At 39.6% G+C, this 23,276-nt stretch overlaps 1 protein-coding gene across 13 annotated transcripts in view; it reads left to right on the forward strand.

Annotated features, from left to right (window-relative positions):
* The window catches only part of LOC101155482 (otoferlin), a 77,322-nt gene that overhangs the window by 2,334 nt on the left and 51,712 nt on the right, over positions 1-23,276 (forward strand). For 12 of the 13 annotated variants that reach the window (XM_020714482.1, XM_020714489.1, XM_020714490.1 and 9 more), the window contains exons 2-3: positions 11,786-11,844; positions 22,683-22,771. In XM_020714482.1, the coding sequence (XP_020570141.1) occupies positions 11,786-11,844; positions 22,683-22,771 (148 nt within the window). The remainder of the gene's footprint in view (positions 1-11,785; positions 11,845-22,682; positions 22,772-23,276) is intronic. The other variant, XM_020714488.1, reaches the window with a different exon arrangement.

The following is a 23,276-nucleotide window of genomic DNA, read 5'->3' on the forward strand; positions in this document are numbered from 1 at the left end:
ATCATCCCTGTTGCTGGAGTCAAATTTCACCCCCCCCCCCCCCCCCCCCACACACACACACACCAGCTGCCAGTTCATATGCTAACTAACCCAGAAGTGAGGTGACAAGAGTTTAGACACAAGAGGGAGGGCAGACTGCTTTTTCATTTGTTTTGTATGTCTTTCATAGATTTTTATGAATAATCATTGCTTTTCTAGTCATGTAAAATGCAATTAACCTAATATTTTATCTTTTTTTTTTACAAACAAAACATATGAATGTGCTCCAAAACAAAACCCAACTCTCAGTACAGTTCTACAGATGTAACATAAGACTTAGACAGTAAATGTCTCTTTTATCCTTTTTTAATCAATGCTGCAACTTCTTTTCCTTAATATAAATCCAATGAAATTAAACTACAAAACCAAAAAACACAACGTATAGCAAATTTCTCTAAATAAATTATGTGTATATACAATATGTAGCACTTTTAAACAAAATAATAACAAATCCTTCCAATACAAGCACAGAAAAATGGAACACAAAATTTAAAACCCAAATTTGAAATGGCAATTTTAAAAAGATAATTTTTTCAGCCTGCTAAAAGTGCACAATTGTAAAAGCTCTTTTATATAGACAACTGTTTGGTTGCTTAGAGCTCTAAATATAAAAACAATGCCTTTATGGACGTGGCACGGATGGCACGGATGTTCAGCAGGGTAAACCCCAGGAAAGCGGCGGGACCTGATGGAGTTCCCGGAAAGGTTCTGCGGGCCTGCGCCGATCAACTCTCCCAGGTCTTCACAAAAATCTTCAACCTGTCGCTAGCTCAGGCTTTCATCCCTGCTTGCCTGAAGTCATCCACTATCATCCCGATACCCAAAAAGTCCTCATCCACAGCCTTCCTCACGGACTTCCGCCCAGTTGCACTCACTGCTGTCATCACAAAGTGTCTGGAGCGGCTGCTCCTGGGACACATCAAAGACTCCCTCCCTCCAATCTTCGTCCCCCACCAGTTTGCTTACAAAGCAAACAGATCAACGGATGATGCCATTTCCATCACCCTCCACACTGCGCTGAGCCACCTGGAACACAGAGACACCTACGCCAGGATGCTCTTTGTGGACTATAGCTCAGCCTTTAACACAATCATTCCTGACATTCTGGTCAACAAACTGTCTGAACTAGGACTCCACCCACTCACCTGCTCGTGGATCAAGGACTTCCTGACAAACAGACCACAGACAGTCAAACTTGACCCCCACCTCTCCTCCACCCGGACGCTGAGCACAGGCTCCACACAGGGATGTGTGCTGAGTCCTCTGCTGTATACACTGTACACAGCAGACTGCAGACCAGCCCACACCAGCAACACCGTGGTGAAGTTTGCAGACGACACTACTGTGGTGGGGCTGATCTCTGGGGACGACGAGACGGCCTACAGAGACGAAGTCCTGAAACTCTCAAGGTGGTGTCAGGCTAATAACCTCATCCTGAACACCACCAAGACCAAGGAGATCATCCTGGACTTCAGAAAAAACAGAACAGATCCACCCCCACTCTACATCGATGGAAACTGTGTGGAGAGGGTCCACAGCTTCACCCTCCTGGGCACCACCATCTCTGCTGACCTCACATGGTCTAACAACACCATGACTGTCATCAGGAAGGCCCAGCAACGCCTGCACTTCCTGAGAAAACTTAGGAGGAACGACGTCAGCCAGGAGCTGCTGGTAACGTTCTACCGCTCAACCATTGAGAGCATTCTGTCCTATGGCATCAAAGTGTGGTTTTCCCACTGCACTGAAGCAGAACGGCAGAGCCTCCAGAGAGTGGTAAAGACAGCGCAGAGGATCATCGGCTGCCCCCTCCCCTCACTGAAGGACATTTACCAGTCTCGCTGCCTCAGCAGAGTGACTAGCATCACCACTAACTCCACCCATTCTGCTTTCCCTCTGTTTGAACTGCTGTCCTCTGGAAGGAGGTACAGGTCCATCAGAACCAGGACAAACAGACTAAGAAACAGCTTTTTTCCACAGGCAATTATCATACGGAATGCACATACGTCCACCAACCACACCTCACTCTAATTTTACTACAATGCGTGCAATATCCTGACTGTCTAACCGGGTCACTGTGCAATAACTTGATATTTATTAAGCTGTGCTCACAGCAACTCATGTAATTCCATTCTATTTTATTCACAAATATTTAATATTTAACAGTTTCTGTCCATATTGTTCATTTTTTGTTAAGAGTTGTAAATACAGTATTTCTTTTTCTATTCTATTTTTATTTTTATTTTATGTAACTCCTTCACTCCAAGGCTGCTGCAATTTCATTGTATCCCCATGTACAATGACAATAAACGATTCTGATTCTGATTATATCACTTAGACACAGATGGAGAACCATATCAACTGGATTGGTAACAGCAACAACCACCGACCAAGCCGGCAAGCCCTGGCAGAAAAGATCCCCACAAGAAACACTGCAGGCTGTTCCATAAAAAATATAGTTTTACCATTGCCTTGCAGATCACAGTTGAAGTGGTTTAGTTTTCCTAAAAAAATTCAGAATGATTGAAGTTACAGGTGAACTTTTAGACAACATTTGATCCAAAAAGGTCCGAAAACGTCTTTTTAGGCAAAACTGCAAACACCTATTTTTTTGCATAACTTATCTTTCAAATATCAGCACAAAAAAATTAAAAACGGTAGGGATCTGTGTTTGCTGCCTTCCATATTTTTTTCAGACTTAAAAGTGTAACAGATGATTTATAAAAAATCCTTTTTCATCCAAAAACCTGTGTTAAATCTGTCTAGACTTAGTATTAAAAACTCTCCAAGATGAATGTGCCTGACTCCACCTGCAGGTGGATCACAGACTTCCTGACGGACAGACAGCAGTATGTGAGGCTGGGGAAGCTCGTCTCAGATACTCGGACCACAAGCACCGGATCCCCCCAGGGCTGTGTCCTTTCACCCCTGTTACTCTCCCTGTACACAAACAGCTGCACAGCTGGTCACCTGTCTGTCAAACTCCTGAAGTTTGCTGACGACACCACACTCATCGGCCTCATCTCTGACGGAGATGAGTCGGCCTACAGGAGTGAAATAGCCAGGCTGGTGTCATAGTGCAGCGCTAACAACCTGGAGCTTAATGCTCTGAAGACAGTGGAGATGACAGTGGACTTCAGGAAGGCCCCAGCCCCCCTCCCCCCTGTCATCCTCTGTGACTCCCCGGTGACCTCTGTGGAGTCCTTCTGCTTCCTGGGAACCATCATCAGCCAGGACCTCAAGTGGGAGCAGAACATCAGCTCCATCACTAAGAAGGTCCAGCAGAGGATGTACTTCCTGAGGCAGCTGAAGAAGTTTCACCTCCCTGAAAAGATGCTGGTAGACTTTTACACCGCCATCATCGAATCCACCCTCACGTCCTCCATCACAGTCTGGTTCGCTGCGGCCACGGCCAGAGACAAGGCCAAGCTGCAACGCGTCATCCACTCAGCAGAGAAGGTGATCGGCTGCCACCTCCCGTCTCTCCAGGAGCTGCACATCTCCAGGACCTGGAGGCGGGCAGCCAGGATTGTAGCCAACCCCTCTCATCCAGGACATAATCTCTTTCGGCCCCTCCCTTCTGGCAAGAGGCTCCGGTCCATCAGGACCAGGACCTCGCGCCACAAGAACAGCTTCTTCCCCACTGCAGCCAGCCTGCTGAACAGAACCCCAACTCCCCCAGGTGACCCCCCTCCCCCCCCCCCCCCCGCCCACCAAAGGACTGTCGGTGCCACTTACAGGCCCCACCATCCCAGCCCATCTGTGCTCCCACTTTAATTCACCTTACTCTACTGTATATAGTGTGTTGTTGTTGTTAACTTAATTTTTAACTTATTCTTAATTGCACTATACACCAAGTCAAATTCCTCGTTTTGTAAAGTGCGCTCTACTGAACCTGGCAATAAAACTTTTTCTGATTTCTGATTCTATTAATCATTGTTTTTTATTCATTCAAAATGCAATTAAATCAATATTTTATCTTTTTTCTTTTCCTTTTTCTTTTTTTTATCTCTTACATCCTTTTTTATAATCAATGTTTGAACTTCTTTTCCTTTCTATTGTCATGGTTTCAGTTTGTTGTCTTTTTTTTCGCTTTAGTTCTTGTTCTGTCTTGTTTGGTTCTGTTTCCTGTTTTATTTTGAAAGGTTTCCTGTCTTGTCATGTTTTTGAGTTTTACTTCCTTTGGTCCCCATCTGCCCTAATCGTGTTCACCTGTGTCTTGTCTGCCCTGTCTGTATATAAGTCTTGTCTCTGCCTTCCTCCTGTGCTGGTCCATTAACTTCTGCTCATGTTGATCACGTCTTCTTGTCTGGCGTCCATGTCCCTTGCCATGCCACAGTAAGTTTTTGTTTTTAGTTTTGTCATCCTGCTCTGCAGCGCTTTTTGTTAGTTAAATAAACCCACTTGCCCTGAACCCGTTTGCCTCCCGTCTCTGCGCCTGGGTCCTACCTGCTCTCGAGCCTCCCCCCCACACGACATCTATACATCCAATGAAATTAAACTACAAATCAACAAACACAACTGATAACAAATGTCTCTAAAAAATGATGTGTATATTTGCAGAACCTTAAAAACACCAAACAAATAACAAATGCTTCCCAAATAAAGCACAAAAAATGGAACACAAAATGTAAAACCCAAGTTAGAAATTGCAATTTGAAAAGATACTTTTTTCAGCAGCTTTTCAAAATCAATCACCAATTCTACTCTTCTGTGGATGAAACAAAGAACTCCAGAACAATGAAGCCATTTCTCTAAGTCTCTCTCACCTTCAGTTTTAAACAAGGTCTGTGAAAATCCACCATACATTGGTCACATGAACTCAGAGACCTGCTAAAAGTGCACAATTGTAAAAGCTCTTTTATATAGACAACTGTTTGTTTGCTTAGAGCTGTAAATATAAAAAAAAAGGCTTTTCTATCACCTAGACACAGATGGAGAACCATATCAACTGGATTAATAACAGGGTGGCATGTTTAGACAACATGAAGCTGTCCATCACATTTTTGACCTAAACATGTAAACACATCCTTGGCTCTGCGGTTAGGAAATGGTATTTGGGAATCTCTTTATACCAGGAGCCAGCCTGGCCATTGGAACATCGCCACAGTGCCCATCCAGACTGGGACAGCAACGGGGTCCACTTCAGAGCCGTGAGCTGCTGTGTTTAACTCCAGCTGTCCCAGCAAGGGAGACAACTGCAGCAACATCCACTGACCAAGCTGACAAGCCCTGGCAGAAAAGATCCCCACAAGAAAAACACTGGCTCAGGCAGGCTGGTCAAAAAAAAATAGTTTTGCCATTCTCTTGCAGCTCGCAGATCAAGTGGTTTAGTTTTCCAGTAATGTCAGTCAAGAATGCAAGTTCAGATTCACAATGTTCATATTCACCATATTCAACAGACATCTCCTCCAATAGCACCTTAAAAATCCTGTGCTGTTTTGCTTTGCAGCTGAGGTTGTTTACGATTTTCAGAATAAGAGTCATTATATGTCCAGAGCCAATCACTTCTGCACATAAGGCCTGCTGGTGAATGACGCAGCAGTAATGCAGACATTTTGGAAAGTCTGGGTCAGCTTTACAGTGAGTGATGAAACCTGTTTGTCTATTGATCATAGCAGGAGTCCCATCTGCAGTCACTGCTACCAGCTTTTCTAATTGTACCTTTTTCTGCACAAAAACTCCTTCACCGTGTTATACATTTCAACTCCTCTTGTAGTTGTCTGTTAGGGCAGATGTGTCAGGAGTTCTTCTCTTGTGGAAACCAAAAGCTATGCTGTACTGTTGCCGTCCACAGACTCATTACACTGGACGTTAACCACCTGCACTTTGAAAGATCCCGGTCCAGCTAATTGGCCAAGTTATCAGACATAGCTGACACTCATCTAGACATTGTAGTGGAAATTGAATGAGTTCTATTGTTCTCATCCTTAGGGACAGTGATAGCAATTATCATCATTGCTTGAATTTTTTTCATGCTATATGCAAAAGTCTTTGTCCCTTAAGGCAACAGATTACAGCCCCCCCCCCCCCCAGGCTGCTGTCGTATTAACAATAGCTTGGAGCTCCAGAATGGACAAGAAAAAACGACGAGAATGGCTCGAGCAGGGCGTTGCTCACGGGGCGGTCGCTCGTGCCATGCGGTCGCACGTGCTCGGGCCCGCTAAATGCTACTTGTAGCTTTAATTGTTGTTGTTTTTTTTATCGGTCACTCTCAATTTTCTTTAAAAAAAACACAAAATAACGATTCCCCATTATTGCTCTTATTTTTTTTTAGTTTGTGTTGCTGCAGTGATCCTGGTTTATTTACAGCCTCAGATTTACAGTAAATTGTTGTTTTTATTTTTTTCTTGCAGAATTTTTAGACTGTATAGTAGCCACTAGCGCCTATTGGATTTTGGAAGAAAATGCAGCTAAAAAATGTATGAATATATTATAGCTTCTCTTTTGTGAGAGATGCACACAGATACAGGAAGAGGGAGGCATGCACCTTTCAGCACCCTGGACAGTGAAGAGTGTTCTCTTAGGTGTGGAGTCCCGCTGGTCTGAGATGAGTCCAGGTGCCGATGGGGGCAATGGATTCACATCCACCTGCTCTCTGTTAAGCTCTGCACTGCAGTCATTTTTTTTTCTGGGTCTTGAATTACGTAAATGGAGATATTATATTCAGAAAGGGGATGTTCTGCTGTTTTGTGCATCAACTGCAAGCACAAAGGTGGCTTTCTCTCCATTTGTGTTGGTTTATTATTATTTTTATTTTTTTATAATTCCGTGTTTTTAGCCTACAACTAATCATAAAAAATAATACAATTAAAAAAAGAAGAAATCATTTTAAGTCTGAAAAATATTGGAAAGTTTTTAAACCCTTTGCAATCAATAATTTCCAAATCTTTCAATCACATAAATTTTATTTTTATAGCACTTTTCATACTTAACACAAAGAGCAATTCTTTTTCCTTTTATTCTTAATCTCTTTTGGTTTTTACAGTTAGAAAGGTCAGCAGACTAGTGCCAGAGGATCTCGGAGTCCATGAAGTTCAAATTTTACTAAAAGGTCTGACAGATAAAAAGGCGTAAGACCGTTCAGACATTTTAAACTGATAAGTATCTTAAAACCAATCTTGAGATATGGGGATCTATTGTACACATGCAGATCTTAAAATCAGGATGATGTTAGTTTGTTTTCTAGTAAGAATTTGTGCAGCAGAATTCTGGAGAAGCTGAAGGTTCTTAATATACCGTATATATATATATATTTTTTGGAAGACCAGCAAGCAGGGAGTTACAATAATCTATTGTACAGATGATAAAAGCATTAAAGGTACATGGCAGACCTTCTAAGAGAAACTTGTGAACAATGGTTTGAAAAAAAGTAAGGTTTGACAAGGTCTATTCACTGTTTAATGTGCCACAGCTTTCAATGTTTTGTGCCCTGAGGCAAATTCAAACTGCTTATGCTCTCAACAAAAAGCCTATGTTATTGTATTTTTTTTGTTTAATACCTTTTCTGAGCTCTGAGCCCAAAGAGTACAGTTTAATCTTCCATCAGTGGACACTTCAAAGCAGCAGGGCACAAGAATTGTGTTAGTTTTCACGTTAATTTTCACGTTAGTTTTCACTGTCTGATCTCCACCTAGATTGGATTGAAATATAAAGCTTTTGACTTGATATTCCTTATTTTATTAAGACTATGACTCTTTAAGGCCTTATGTTTAGTTAAAACTCCCAGATATTAGAGTCAAAACTGTTTATTGCTTCCTTTAGACAAAAAATATAAGCATTTTCAGTTACAAAGATTTGAGGTTTTTTCTCTGGTTTTCTCAAAATATCCTACATTTTGATTAGAACATAATGGCCTGTCAACATTTTCTTAAACACAATTTGTTATTTTGGCTCACTTCCGGGCTCTTTTGAAAGCTCGATGAGAGTTCCCCACAAAAGCTTAAGTGTTTTCTCTCCAGTTTCCTGACTGATTTGCGATTAAGATTTCCTGTGTGCAGAGAAAGAAGTTTGTCACCAAAACCAAGGCAGGCAGAGTTCATGCGATCTTAAAGCATAGTAAAAGTATATAAAATTTGAGGTTAAAAGGCTATGATATTAACAAAGTAAAAACATTAACATGCCTGAACCATCAGCAGACTTTTTATGGTTTCATGTCGGTTTATTGAAGCTTTTGGTTTAATTACCTATAAATTCTCTAGAGCCAGCAAAAAAAAAACATTTTCTGCAGCAGCACCATATGCTTGGCTTTGAGTTGTTCCGTTGAGGTAACTCCTCAATGTCAGTTTTTGTAAATTGACTTAGTGGCTCCACTTTCTCTTTTGTGCTGAATTTTCTTATCTGCGCTGGACTTTGTGTATATTTGCATCATGCATGAGAGTTTGAGGGTCCCAACCAGCAGCTCATGACATTTCATTGCAATGCATTAGGGCTGCACGATATGAGGAAAACTCGCGATGTGCGATATTGGTGATTAATATTGCGATAACGATATGATTCGCGGTATATAAACAAATACCACAACAACCAAAAACATCATTTCCATTTCATTGCAACAGTTTAAAAGTTATACTCCAACTGACCCTTGTCGACGTAGGAGGCAAACATCAAAAATAAAAGGGCTCATCTGATTGATCAACAACGTAAACGGGTCCTTCCGATTTGTTAAATGCATAAAGGGATTTATTTCATTTTTTCAATATTTCAAGCTGCCATGAGATTGTTTTAGCACATTTAAGGTAAACATTTATTGCGATTTTCGCCGTCTTTTGCGGTATGCATATTGCACAGCTTAATGTGGCGATAACTATAAAATTGCGGTATATTGTGCAGGCCTACTATGCATGTTAGTTGATGGGATTCATATAAAGATTAAATCCTATTGAAGACCCCTCACATTTTATTTTTGCCTTAATATAGGAGGTATAGGATGCACAAAATTTAGTATTTTAATCATTTTTTCATGTTTAAAAAAACAAAACGCGGTATGGTTTGTTGACTTTGACATCCCTGAAGCACTTTCTTCTTGAGTTCACTCAAGCTTTGGTATTGATATTTTCCTGAATGAACCTTGCTTTGATCAGTTTTTGACATCCTATTTTAGCATAGCATATTTTAGCAGACGCATACAATTTTTTACTCACAAACTGAAGTAAAGTGTGTCGTTGTGCTTCTGTGGTTCACTGGTTTCTCAAAAAAGTACACTTTTAACACGGCAAATGTCACATGACTAACAGTTTATAAGGACACTTTTGGTGTCTTAATTTAATTTTAAAAAGTGAAGACATGCATTAAGGAATGCTTTCTGTTCAATTACTGTAACCAGCAGAAACTAAATTATACCAAAACTTTCTATTGTGACATTTTATTCTTTCCTATTTCATCATCACATCTTATGCTTAACTAAAAATATTTGTTTTTACATTCACTGGCGATTCTACACTAACTTACTTGGGCGAGTAACCCCCCCAGCACACACGTACGATTTGATGACATGCTTTTGTGTTCCCTTATTTTATTTGCCCATTTTACACAAAAAATACATGAATGTTATGAATTCGTAACACAGGGGGGGTCAAACTCAGTCATACAGGGGGCCTAAATCCAAAACACGCTTTAGGTTTTGGGCCGAACAAGATAAACATTTATTGAACACACTAAAGATAACCTTTTAAAACTTTTAAACCTATAAAACATAACTTTTTGAACAAAAATATGAATAAAAACAGACATAAATATTAATTCAAAATAAATCAAATTGAACCTTAAATAACGTAGAATAATGTGCTCTTCATAAAAATAAATTCTGTCAAAATTACACAAATATGAACATGCTGCAGAACAAAATAAACAAAGTCTGGAAATATTAGTAATAAGAAATAACAAATCAAAGTTTATTTTTTGCATGGTGTGTGATGTCCTGTGTTTTTGTGTTATTGTGAATTTCGTTTTTTAGGTCTTGTTAAAAATGTAAAACTAAATCCTATTAAATCAAGGTGTGCTTTTCTTATTTTTTCCTTCTTTCCTAAAAATGCATGAAAAAAGCAAAAAAGTTATGTTGTGCTTCTTTTTTTTCTCCTCAGAAATTTATTCTGTTTCTTTTTTAGGTCAATTATTTTAGTGCTTCAAATTGCTCCGTGTTCTCTTTGTTTCTTGTAAAGCTCAGCTGATCAGTGCTGCTTAGGTTTGGTGTGGAGCACCTTACATAAAATGGATTTGTTTTAAACCCACAAGAAATGCTAGCATGACAGCTACGCTGTTTGTGTACCTGTTTTTTATTCTTTCACTTTTTTTTTTTTTTTACCACAAATTGCTTTGTATGGCACACTTGTAATGATAATAAGAATTAAGAAATGATCTGTCCAGGATTTATTTTTCCTTAAATTCATCTTGAAGTAATGGCCTCATCTAAAGTCAGCTTAAACACAAACCTTTAGTTTGACTATAATTATGTCATCACAGCCCAGGCAGGATCAATATATTCCTTATTAAAATGATTACCTAAGCCAATCTGACAGGATGTTTTATTAACAACCATGCTCTGCTGATGTGTCAATATTCAAGAACATAAAGCTTTGCATGCAGAAAGCAAACAAACACAACAAAGCAGAACATACATGTGGAACCATGCTGGGAAGCAGCCAGGTGAGCAGAGGCCGCAGCACACATGCAGAAAGGGAGCTACAGACATGTGAACCAAGGACTTAGTCTTAATGACTTAATGAATTCGTTCTATGTCTATGTATACAAATGTATTCTTCAAGTGAGTCATGGAGTAATATTATGTCTGTTCATTTCCTTTGTCTCCTGTGGCTCCACAGATGTTTCTTTGTTATGATGTTAAAATGTTAATTTGTTTTTAATGTAATCCAGACGACATCATGGCCATTTTCCATTCTATTAAATGTCTGTGACACTGACATTTACTCAAGAGTCCTACATTACTTTAGTACAGAGAAACAGAACTAAAATTAGCGTTCATCTACATTATTTAGTGCAAGTATTTTAGTTCTGCTCTACCATCATGCCACCTCATTTTAATGTATTTCTCTTTCTCCAGGTTTTAGGTTTTAGTTCAGTTCTTTACATTTCATTTCTTCTGGAAAAATTATAGAAGTTTTGTCTTTTCTTTTTTTTTTTTCTGCAACCCTGACAACACAAAATGGGCTTAGTATTTACCAGAGGACCAAACACTGCAGGACAGTCAGTTAAAAGATGTTTTAAGTGGCCAAAAAAAGCATAAATATAATATGGAAATGCTTTTGTTAAGTTATTTATTTAAAAAATTAAAAAAGTTTGAATACTAACATGGCTTTTATTTAAGTGATCAATTTTATTTGAATTTTAAATAATAGATTTTTAAAGAATACTGAAGAGTACATATGATTTAATAAAAAAAGATCAATTGTCTAAAATCTTCAATGACATCATTTTCATCACATATTGTCTGTTGTTTCCTGATTCACTCAGATGTGAATAAAGAAATACTCAGAAATGTCCTTAAACATCTCCTTAATCATTAGAAAAATACCACAGGAACGTGGTAAAAAAATGTTGTTGTTTTTTTTATTTCTTTCAATATTTCTCAATTAGCCTCAATTGTTGTTAATAGAAAGCACCAAAATTGGTTGGATTCTTTGTTTCTCAGTTTAACTTTTTCGCAACCAATAGATAACACCTGTGATGTGTTCTATGTTTACTTTGCAAATATCTTATCTTTTATCGGTTCCTTCCTCTTGTCTTCCAGGTCTCCCCCTCTGTAGCCGTGTTGCAGAGAACTGTGGGGATGTGGCTCACTTTAATGAGGTCTGTTTCTTTTCTTGCACTTTCAATAAACAAACAAATAGTGCTGACTAAAGGTTTACAACAGTTCAAAGTCACATGAAACACTAGTTGCTCTTTAGTGTTGCAGAAAACTTTTTTCAGACTTATAGTGAAAATTGTATAAACCAAGTATTTACTTTGTTTTGAAAATAATTCCATTAGGGAAATTTGTCCTTTCAAAGATAGTCTCAAATTTTTTAGGAAACTTTTAGTCACTTGAAATTTTTTTTAAAAAAACCATGCTATATGTGGAAAAAGATAAACTGTATCCACTGCTGCTTTGTGTAAAATCTGTTGGCATCAAAAAAGGTTCTTCGGCTTCACAAGTAAGAACACTATTTAAGCATTTCGATCATTTTAAGAGGCTTCAGTGCCCCTTTTGACAGAATAAAACAGCAGAGACTGACGTGATTCACTGCGTGAACACAAAGACCATAAACGTGTGCTGGGTTCTGATGAAGCGCCCCCCTGTGGTCTCCTTGGTTTATTGAAGTCCAGTGTTTCCTGAAATCAACGCCTTGGATTTATTATGGTTTTTTGAAAGAAGCAACTTTAGCAGGGTCATTATTAAAAAATATGCTCAATTAACCTTTTTTTTAACCTTCAGACCATAATTATGAAAAATGCAACTATATTTATAAAATTATGAGACAGCATTTAGTTCAAACAAACAAAAGTAAAGGGTCTCCAAAATGACAGCCAAAATTAATTGTCCTACATCACCAAATAAATGTAATGAGATGCAAATCAATTTAATACTGTTTTCTGCAAAGGCCTTTTTGTGAAGCTTTTAAAACTACCGAGGTAAAGTCATTACTTGACAACTTTTCTGATGTGTTTAGTTTTATTCTTCATGATTTGAAAATCCAAAAACCAACCTTAATGAAATCCAAATCTCATGTAAAAATCAGTGCAGACAATTCTGCACACTTTTATTTTACCACACTATAATTTTAGAAAACTGATATTTGCACAGCATTTTATCATTCTGCACAGGCTGTATTTGTTTTAGAGTACTTCTCCATCCACTGCTACAGTGAGAACAGACAGAAAAACGTCAACTGTGTCTTTTTTTTCAACTGTGTAAATTAATCATTCTGAGCAGCAGCACACAAACGTCTCATTTCAGGTCCTCCAAGCTTGTTGGTCTGTCACTTTTCCCTCTGGCTGCTTTGAGATTGTGAGAAATGTTCCTAATCCTAGTCCCTTAAGCCCTTGACACTGACAAAACAGTGACTAACAGGAGGAAATAAAATGGAGTGGCAAAGACTTACAGTCAGGCGAAATGAGCAAAATATGAAAGATGGGGATTTAAATACAAGAAATGCTGCAGGAATTTTGCAGAAGCAGGAGTACAGTAAGACATATATGATACCAAAAGAAAAAAAAAGGAAAGTGTAAACACATGCTGTTCTTTCCCTGAAGAACTTTAGTTTTTTTTTCCTTTTTGTTTCTCAGATGCCGCCAGAAAAACATGTTTTTTTTACTGGCTCGTAAGCAGAGCTGCTTCCTTTGTTGATAACTAGCTCTTTTGTTTTCAGTGTAATCAGGAAAATGGCAAAATGGCACACATTAACACTGAGAGAATGTCTGCACACTGAGAGCAATGCAAGATATTAAAGTAGACAAAAAGAGAAATGTGTCTGAATAGATTTAAAATTGTGAAATGTATTACTGGTGAGGCTGCGCAACAGTAACAAGTACAGAGTTGAGTTCTACATGCACCGTGATCTCTTCTGACACCCTGTCCAAAGTCCTGCATTTTCCGAGGGGTCATTGGCATCACTGCATCAATGAAATGTCCAGCATTCCTTTCTGACCTCTTCTGCATCCACTACTTTCTGAGACTGTTTGTTCATGTGTGTCTATATGTGTGAGAGTGCTCCTTGTGTCCACTTTTATCTTGACTCCTGCAAATGCTCAAGTAATTCCTGTCTGCATCTTTGTCCTGGTCTCTGCATTCTTCGCATGGCTCAGTAAGCTCAGTCCAGCCTCTGGAACTGAGGGCCATTAACATAGAGTTGTACTTCTTGTTGCTTTATGCATGGACTAGCAGCATGCCTTTGAACTAGGCCTGCGTGGGGAATCTGTATTCATTATTCATTGCATGGTGGGGCTTTTAGCCGCAGAACACCAGGGCTTTCCCCTGCAAAAGCTAGACAGAAGCGGAGCACAGAACAGAGAGTCCTGCACCACATGTAGCTTGGAGGTTCAGTCTAGCTGCTGCAGAAGCAATCAATGTGTGTGTGTTTATGATAAGATGGTGTGTTCCTGATTTTCCTACAAAGTGTATAGAAAACTAAATGATGCAGATAATGCTTGGGGAATAATTATGCAAGCAAAAAGGAATACAAGCACTACGTAACGGCTAAAATAGCTCCACGTTTGGTGTATCTGACTTTTTAATGGGAGTCTTGGGATTATGTAACTCAGATTCCCCTTCCCTTTTTACTTTTTTATCACTGGAGCATGTGCCTCATTCCTTCAACTGAAAGTTCTTCCGAAACATCACAGGAACTTTACTCTGACTCCGTTTTAAAGAATATTAATTGAACATTAATTTTCAGCGGACAGTTTCATATGAGCTTCAGGACGTCGCCACACTTCTGCTGATAAAAACAAAGAGGCTGATAAGAGCTGGTCTCAGCTGTGCCAGCCATTCATTTCTGATAACTAAAGGAGGAAATACAATATTACCCTCTGGGCTTCTCTTCAAGCAAAGTTCTGAAAACTTGTCCTCATCAAAGTTAATATTTTTCCCTTTTGTGTCTCAGATTGTCTAGGTTGAAACTGCCTACGTAATTTAATCTGCAAATGTCAAAGATATGTTCGTTTTGCCGACCTCTTTCTAAATCTACAAAGTTATAATGCTGCAACGCACACAATGAATAATAAATAAAATAAATAATTAATAAAGTATCTTAATTTGGCCAGTCTTCTATTTTAATGTGGCAAACAACCTGGCATTGATTGCCAAAAATGGAAACATTTTAAAAAGTAAACTTTCTGTTATTTTCACATTTTTGCAGCATTCTGTTAAGATAAAGAAAGGTGTTTCTATATTTAAATTTGTGTACTGTATAGCTATGTTCACATCGTCCTTCACCACTTTTCAATAAAAAATTGATGATAACATAAATCCCTGTTTCGGGTTTTTGCGTTTATGCGTAGCTATGGACATTTCAAGACCATTTTTGGGTTCTATGCACAAAAAGTGGAAAGTTAACAAGTCAGGAACTCGGATTTGGTAGCATGGTGTCCTTTTTTTATTCTTCTTCTTCTTCTTTCTCTTTCGGCTTTTCCCATCAGGGGTCGCCACAGCGAATCATCGTCCTCCACCTCACTCTATCATGGACATCTTCTACCCTAACATTAGCCAACTTCATGTCCTCTGTTAAGACATCCATGTATCTCCTCTTTGGCCGTCCTCTTGCCCTCCTGCCAGGCAGCTCCATCTCCAACATCCTTCTACCAATATATCCACTATCCCTCCTCTGAACATGTCCAAACCATCTCAGTCTGGCTTCTCTGACTTTGTCGCTGACACAGGCAACATGAGCCGTCCCTCTGATGTCTCTGTACTTTTCCATCAACATTCTCAAAGCAAAAATGGCATCAGTGGTGCTCTTACGGGGCATGAAACCATACTGCTGCTCACAAATCTCCACCTTCTTCCTAAGCCTGGCTTCCACTACTCTTTCCCACAGCTTCATTGTGTGGCTCATCAACTTTATTCCTCTATAGTTGCTGCAGTTCTGCGTGTCACCCTTGTTCTTAAAGATTGGGACCAGAACGCTTCTCCTCCATTCCTCAGGCATCTTCTCACTCTCTAAAATCCTATTGAACAACCTTGTTAGAAATTCCACTGCTGTCTCTCCTAGGCACTTCCATACCTTCACAGGTACGTCATCAGGACCAACGGCCTTTCCGCTCTTCATCCTTTTCAGAGCCTTCCTAACCTCATCCTTTCCAATCTCTGCTACTTCCTGCTCCACAACAACCACATCTTCCTCCCTTCTTTCCCTGTCATTTTCCTCGTTCATCAGCTCCTCAAAATACTCCTTCCATCTTTTCTGTACACTCTCTTGGGTTGTTAGCACCTTTCCATCTCTGTCCTTAATCACCCTTATCTGTTGCACGTCCTTCCCATCTCTGTCTCTCTGTCTGGCTAGCCTGTACAAGTCCTTCTCTCCTTCCTTTGTGTCTAACCTGTCATATAGCTCATCGTAAGCTTTCTGTTTGGCCTTTGCCACCTCTCTCTTCACTTTACGCTGCGCTTCCTTGTACTCCTGTCTACCTTCCTCAGTCCTTTCTACATCCCACTTCCTTTTAGCCAACCTCTTCCTCTGGACGCATTCCTGTACTTCCTCATTCCACCACCAAGTGTCTTTACCGTCTTTCCTCTTTCCAGATGACACACCTAGCACCTTCCTACCTGTTTCCCTGATAATCTCTGCTGTAGTTTCCCAGTCCTCTGGAAGCTCATCCTGACCACCCAGGACCTGCCTCAACTTCTGCCTAAATTCCTCACAAGTTTCTTCATTCTGTAGCTTCCACCACTTGGTCTTCTTTTCTGTTTTCCCTCTCTTCTTCTTCCTGACCTCCAGAGTCATCTTACACACCACCATGCGGTGCTGTCTGGCTACACTCTCTCCTACCACCACTTTGCAGTCATTAACCTCTCTCAAATGACCTCGTCTACATAGGATGTAGTCCACCTGAGTACTCCTACCTCCACTTCTGTATGTCACTCTATGTTCCTCTCTCTTCTGGAAGTAAGTGTTGACTACAGCCATTTCCATCCTCTTCGCGAAGTCCACCACCATCTGTCCCTCCAGATTCCTTTCCTTCACACCAAACCTGCCCATCACCTCCTCATCACCTCTGTTGCCCTCACCAACATGCCCATTAAAGTCTGCTCCAATAACAACTCTCTCTCCTCTGGGAAAACTCTCTATGACCTCATCCAACTCACTCCAGAATCTCTCCTTCACTTCTAACTCACAGCCAACCTGTGGCGCATACCCACTGACTACATTCACCATCACCCCTTCAATTTCTAACTTTAGGCTCATCATCCTGTCTGAGACTCTTTTCACCTCTAGAACACTGTTTACAAACTCCCCCTTCAGAATCACTCCTACCCCGTTTCTCTTCCTATCAACACCATGATAGAACAGTTTGTATCCTCCTCCAATACTACGTGCCTTGCTGCCCTTCCACCTTGTCTCCTGCACACACAGTACATCTACCTTCCTTCTCTCCATCATGTCTGCCAGCTCTCTGCCTTTCCCTGTCATTGTGCCAACGTTAAGAGTCCCTATTCTCAAACCTATGTTCCTGCCTTTTCCCTTCTCTCTCTGGCCACGGACCCTTCTGCCTCCCCTCTTTCTTCCACCAACAGTAGTCAAATTTCCACCGACACCCTGTAGGTTAACAGCATCGGTGGCGGTCGTTGTTAACCCGGGCCTCGACCGATCCGGTATGTCTAAAGTGTTGTGGATGATTCGCATGGTTATTTTGGCAATTTTTACGCCGGATGCCCTTCCTGACGCAACCCTCTCTATTTATCCGGGCTTGGGACCGGCACAGAAGTTACTGGCTTGCAACCCCTGTGGCTAGATTTGCAACCCCTGTGGCTAGATTAGTGTCCTTTTTTTATTCAATGATTTCAATTAAATTCAGTTTTATGTATATAGCCCAAATACACAACAATAGTTGTCTCAGTGGGCTTTGTACCAGTAATTGTAAGGTAAACAGACAATCAAAAAGGATCATAAATGCGTAGAATTCAATGGGATGATACTAAAACTTTAACTAAACAGATTAAACTAAACTGGCATCCCTGCCCGTAGACCCCCGTTTGCGGTAAGGTAAAAGTCCTAAAAAACTGGAATCCGGAAAAAAACTAAGAAACCTGAGGGGTGCCCACATGAAGGAGGGATCCTCCCCCAGGACGGACAGGCAATGTACCAGAACTCATAGAAAGAATTATCTCATCAAACGCTACAACTACATATTTAAAGTCCAGCAAATTATCTTCATCCAGATGGAGTTGGGGGATGGCTGGGGGCGCGAGACGAGCCGGAGACAGGATCCACAACCAGGTGTAGGAGCAGTGGTAGAGGCAAGTCAGAGACGAAGTACATGGTCAGGTACAGGAGCATGGATGAGCAAAATGGAATCTGGACGTGCTCCCACTCACCTGAAGGGGAGTGGGATAGAGGGACAGTACATGAATCACACTGCACCAAACAGAGGCATGGAGAACTAAATGATAAATAAATGATCAAGAATAGAGGAGAAAAGGAGAGTAAAAGTAGATGAGAAAAGAGGACAGAACCCCTGTGCACCATAGTTACACCAAATCTTTCTTATATTGGAATGGAGCTGTGAAAGAAAAAGCCTGGAGCAATATTTGCAATATTTGCACTACTTTGACATTTCACCTCTTCCAGCTGTAGGTGGCCGACATACTGTACATATTAAACAGTAGAAAAAGCCCCTCCCTGCTTGTCCAGTGTGAACACCGTGTGCTGAATGTGCTGAATATGCGTCACATACCTGGTGTAACCATACCGTAACATTTTGGTAAACCTTTTCCTAACTAGTCTAACTGCTACAAACATTATGTGGCTTGAATTGAGCCATAACAATAAGTGATACATGGTTTAAAACCAAAATGGCTGCTCAAAGCCATTCCTTGAAAGCATTTAATAGAAATTGTAAATCTCTTCATTTTTATGTATAATCCCGTGCTTTCATAATCAGAGCTTTTCAGTGAACATGTCATCCATGTCTTTATGACTTCAGTCTTCTTAGCGTTTTCTCAAGCAGTCACTTCAACTCCTTCAAGCTGAAGGAATTATGCCCAGATCCCCACCACTTCACTTCACACCGAAGACATCATTAATGCAAAAGGCTTTCTAAGTTGACTATTAGTGTTTTGGGACTTAGCTGAAGCCATTGACTGATGGCTCATCATTTGAGCAGCTCTCACATGTGGGCATCTCCTGGATGATTAAAGTGAGCAGGAAAGCACCAGTGTGAGCTCAGTTCCAAACCACTTCCCAAAATATTTAGATAATCAAGTTATACGAGCACAAACCATAGCACTATGTAGGTTGTGCTCTTAAACCGATAAGATCCCCCGTTCACTGCTTTTTTCAGATAATAAAAAACTTTATGCATTATACCAGTCTTTTCTCTGCAGATTATATTTCAGCCGTTTTTTTTTCTCCCATCATCTTGATCATCAGTGGGAGAAAGACGAGAATCAGTTTGCCTGCAGGACAAAACAAACACGGCCAGTGTTTGAAACAGTTTTCAACTTCATCAGTTTTTCACACTCCAGGCAACTTCATGGAAGAGCTTTCCCATCTCTAACATTATGAATAAATGATGACTTCAGCAGAGTAACTTTACTGCTGGAGTGAAGCTTTTCACTCCAAATTTGCTGCACAAACATAAACTGTAAAAAAAGAGATAGTTTCAGTTGTTTTACCACATTCTGAGAGTCAGAAGACTGGTAAACAATGTTGACTCAGTTCATCCAGGGAGGGTCAAGAATTGGATATTTTGTTTTTCCAACACTAACTCTTTTTTCATATTGATTTAAACAGAAGCTATGTGAAATAATTGGTTTTACACATGAGGGCATCAGAAAATCACATGACGGGGAGGTTCTCATCCTCCGTGTCCATGGCAACAATCATAAAACACGAAAAAGTACACTTGGAAACTGAGGGTGACCCGGTCATCCAGCTGATCTCCTCAGAGAGAGACGCAGGATCACAGCAGTCTGCAGCATTTAGCCCACTGCAGCCTCAGACGATGTGGTTGGTGAGATAATCTCCGACAATTTTAATGAGCAGCCTCGCTCCGCCAAGTACTCTCAGCATCCATGAACTGCAGCTAAAATAGTTGAGTCTGGATAGATCTTTAAAAATAAAAGAAGCCCATCCTGGGATTTTTCTTCTTCTTTTTCTACGTCTCATCGCCCAAATGATTAGTGACGTTCAGTGCTGAAGAAAAATGCAGTAGTTTCTCATTAGTCTCAGATACTGGATACTCATGTCTATATCTTTTCCTGTTTTTTGATTAGTGTACAATGTATTTTCTTTTTATTTATGTTTAAGTTTAATCAATTTTTTTTGCAGCCAATTTAGATGTTTTCCTATTTCAAAACTGAGATTAAAAAAAATAAAATGTACAGCACCTTTTTCAATCTCGAATCTTATATATAATTTTTTATTTAGACCAACGTGAATGAACTGTGAGGTTTTGCATTTCAAAGCAGATAGTGGCAAAATAAGGTTAATATATTTATGATTTTTTTTTTTTGCTGGGTGTAACCCTTGTGCTATCCTAGCCACTTTAACATTGGGAGTTGGGTCATGTGGACCCACTAGACAGTACACCGAACCTTTTTTCTTCAATGATTTGTGATCTTCACGGGTCTCCATGGATTACATGAAATCTTTCCACCTTTATCCACCTTTGTCATGGTAGGAAGAACACGTCAATGTAAGGGTGGGGTCATCTAAGATAGCACAAGGGTTAATTTGTACCCTGTAAGACTGAATTACCATCAGAGTAAAAATTTGTCATGAGATGAACACAGGGATCTTTGCTGATATAATCTATCCAACCTCACAGGTGTGCCATATCACAATGGAGATAAGACAGCATGATTATTGTATAAGTGTGCCGTAAACTGGCCACAGTAAAAGGCTTTTGTAACATGGTGTTTTGTGTAATTGGGGTGGTCTGGTGTGATTTGCATCTTTTGTGCTCCTGGGAAATTAAAATGTGTGTCTATACTTTCTTGAGGAAGATAAATAAAAACTAATCTCATGCTGCTTTGCATCTCTTTGGATAATGCTGTAGTAAGTCCTGTCGTTTCTATTTGAGCATCATTACTCCAACTCTCAGGTTTCTTCTTCTGTTTTTTTTATCACTAAAGACCACTTAATGAGATCTGGCAGTGAAATTCAAGTAGACTGCAGAAATGTTCAGGGGAAGCAAAAGGAGTTAGACCTCACCTTCCTGTTGTGTGGGATAAACAAGAGCACATACTTCAGGTGTGGGGTCAAAAGCTCTGACAGAAAGTTGTGCATACAGATGCAAGCATGGTCCCAGATCTGAACAGGAGCAGGTGGAAACCACAGGGTTCAGTAATGGGACACTGGATAAATCTCTTTCCTGACATCATGCAGGCTTTTTATGACAGAGAGATTGTAAACTCCAGGGGGTGGATGAGATTTTAATCACCTGTTCAACCTTCAGCACTTCTGCAGCCTGTTTGCAAAGATGCAGTAAAATATAGGCTTTTAGCAGAATTTAAATGAAAAGTGACCATGTTTTTATCATTATGATGAGGACGGTATAAACATTTGCTTGTGGAGTTAATAATTTTTAAATACTTTTGATATATTTAGTGTGTACTTGCTTTTGGACATAAAATCAAAGGCAAACATTAAATAATTGAGCTGAATTATTGAAGTAAGTCATGAGTTATGGGGATTTTTTTCCCTGACGCACTCTTAATCAATCCTTCTGCTAAAATTCTTTTTTTTCTTATATACTTCTGCATAACTATGAGATGTTCGTGGAATTTAGCTACATATTAGGTGTTTTGTTCACATTTGAGAAATGCTTTGAATGCATTCGTTTTCAAAATCAAGGTTTCATTCAGGGGAATGCTGACAGAGGCCTTGAATTAGATGCAACACACCGATCGATTTTCATAAATGCCAAACATCATACTCTATAATGGATTGGGCTGTCAGTTTTTAATATGTACACTCATCTGTGAAATATATTGAATAGACATCACGCTTGACCTTTCAGCTCTCTGTTTTCGAGGATACACTGCTCTTCTATCTCTGGATTTGGGTTTTGGTCAGCACTTTTATGAGAATGTTGTTGGATGATATCAATGTTTTCTCTTTCTCAGCTTATACTGTTATTATCAAAATGCATTGCAGATGACCTCAAAGACGTTTCTGAACTTTTTTCACTAAACCTCCTTAGTTTTTTAAGTTGTTGTTTAGCTGCCAGATCTAAATTTGGATAAACATTTTAAGGCAGTCACTAAAGAGCCCATCATCTTAAAATATTTCAAAGATTAAATATCTGATGTCTTAGCAGAACTTGGAGAAACTAGTTGATGCGTTCATCTTTAGTCGTCTTGACAGTGTCTTTTCTGTACTACTAATATAAAAAAAAAAATCAGGAACTGATGCTTATTCAGAACTCTGCTGCTTAGGACCAAATAAGTAGATAACATCAGTCCAGTCCAGTTCTGAGGTTTGACACTGGCTACGTTTCTGCCAGAGGATTGACTAAATCTCTGTTACTGGTTTACAAAGCTTTGAATAGTTTAGCACTACCAACAAGACCTCTCCACTCATCTCCACTTTTGACAGTTCCTAGTGTCAAAACCAAACGCGGAGAAGCTGCATTGAGCTTCTATGCTCCACATATCTAGAACAGATTTCCAGAAAGCCTTAGCTCAGCTGAAACATTAAGTTTATTTAGGTCCAGGTTAAAGACCCACATGTTATCAGCTGTTCTTTGTTTCTTGAAGCTCTCTTTTAAATTCAGTTCTTTTGACATTTAATTTTTTGAAAAAAACTTCGACATGTCTTTATGCACAAAATCTGATATGCACATAGACTTGGCTTGGCTAGCTGAAATAACAAAAATAAAAAATAAAAATATCCAAGTAAAATGAGTCAAAGCACCAATTTAGAGTGTGTTTTTACTGTATTTTTTAAAAATAATTTTATTGTGTTGACGTGTTGCTTCTGTTGCAGACGTTTCGATGGCCCATTGCCAGCAGGCTGGATGAAAACGAGATGCTGGAGATCCAAGTGTTCAATTATAGTAAAGTTTTCTCTAACAGGTGAGATTTAGTTAATTATACAAAGCTTCTTTTAACACTTTTTCAAATAATTTTCATCTTATAGGGATCATTTTATCACTGTACATGTGTGACTGAAAAAGAAGGATGCCTAAACTTAATCAAGGAAGTTAACATGAAGTAAACTGAGTTGGACTGGATAACTTAATCGTTTCCGTAAGCCTGCAGAAAGTGGAACATCCTCCGTACAATCTGTGTGATGCCTCAAGAGATCAAGCTACAGATGCAAGATGGGAACTTTATGAACAAGTGTAGACCTCTGCACCATTTGGGTGTGACTTTCTGGTGATGTTTTATCTCTAAGACGCTAATAGAGAGCATTTTTAAATAGGCCAAACTTTTTGAAGAAAAAAGTTAGACTAAGAGCTGCTTGGTATCCATCCATACCTAAATCCTTACCTGTGCAGAGTCATGGGGTTTTGGGGGATTATCCCAGCTTATGTAGTCAGAAGCGGTATTATTTGAAAATTTTGTGCAGGCCACATAC

The sequence above is a fragment of the Oryzias latipes genome, chromosome 24, assembly GCF_002234675.1.
Source record: "Oryzias latipes chromosome 24, ASM223467v1".
Classification (NCBI taxonomy): Eukaryota; Metazoa; Chordata; class Actinopteri; order Beloniformes; family Adrianichthyidae; genus Oryzias; species Oryzias latipes.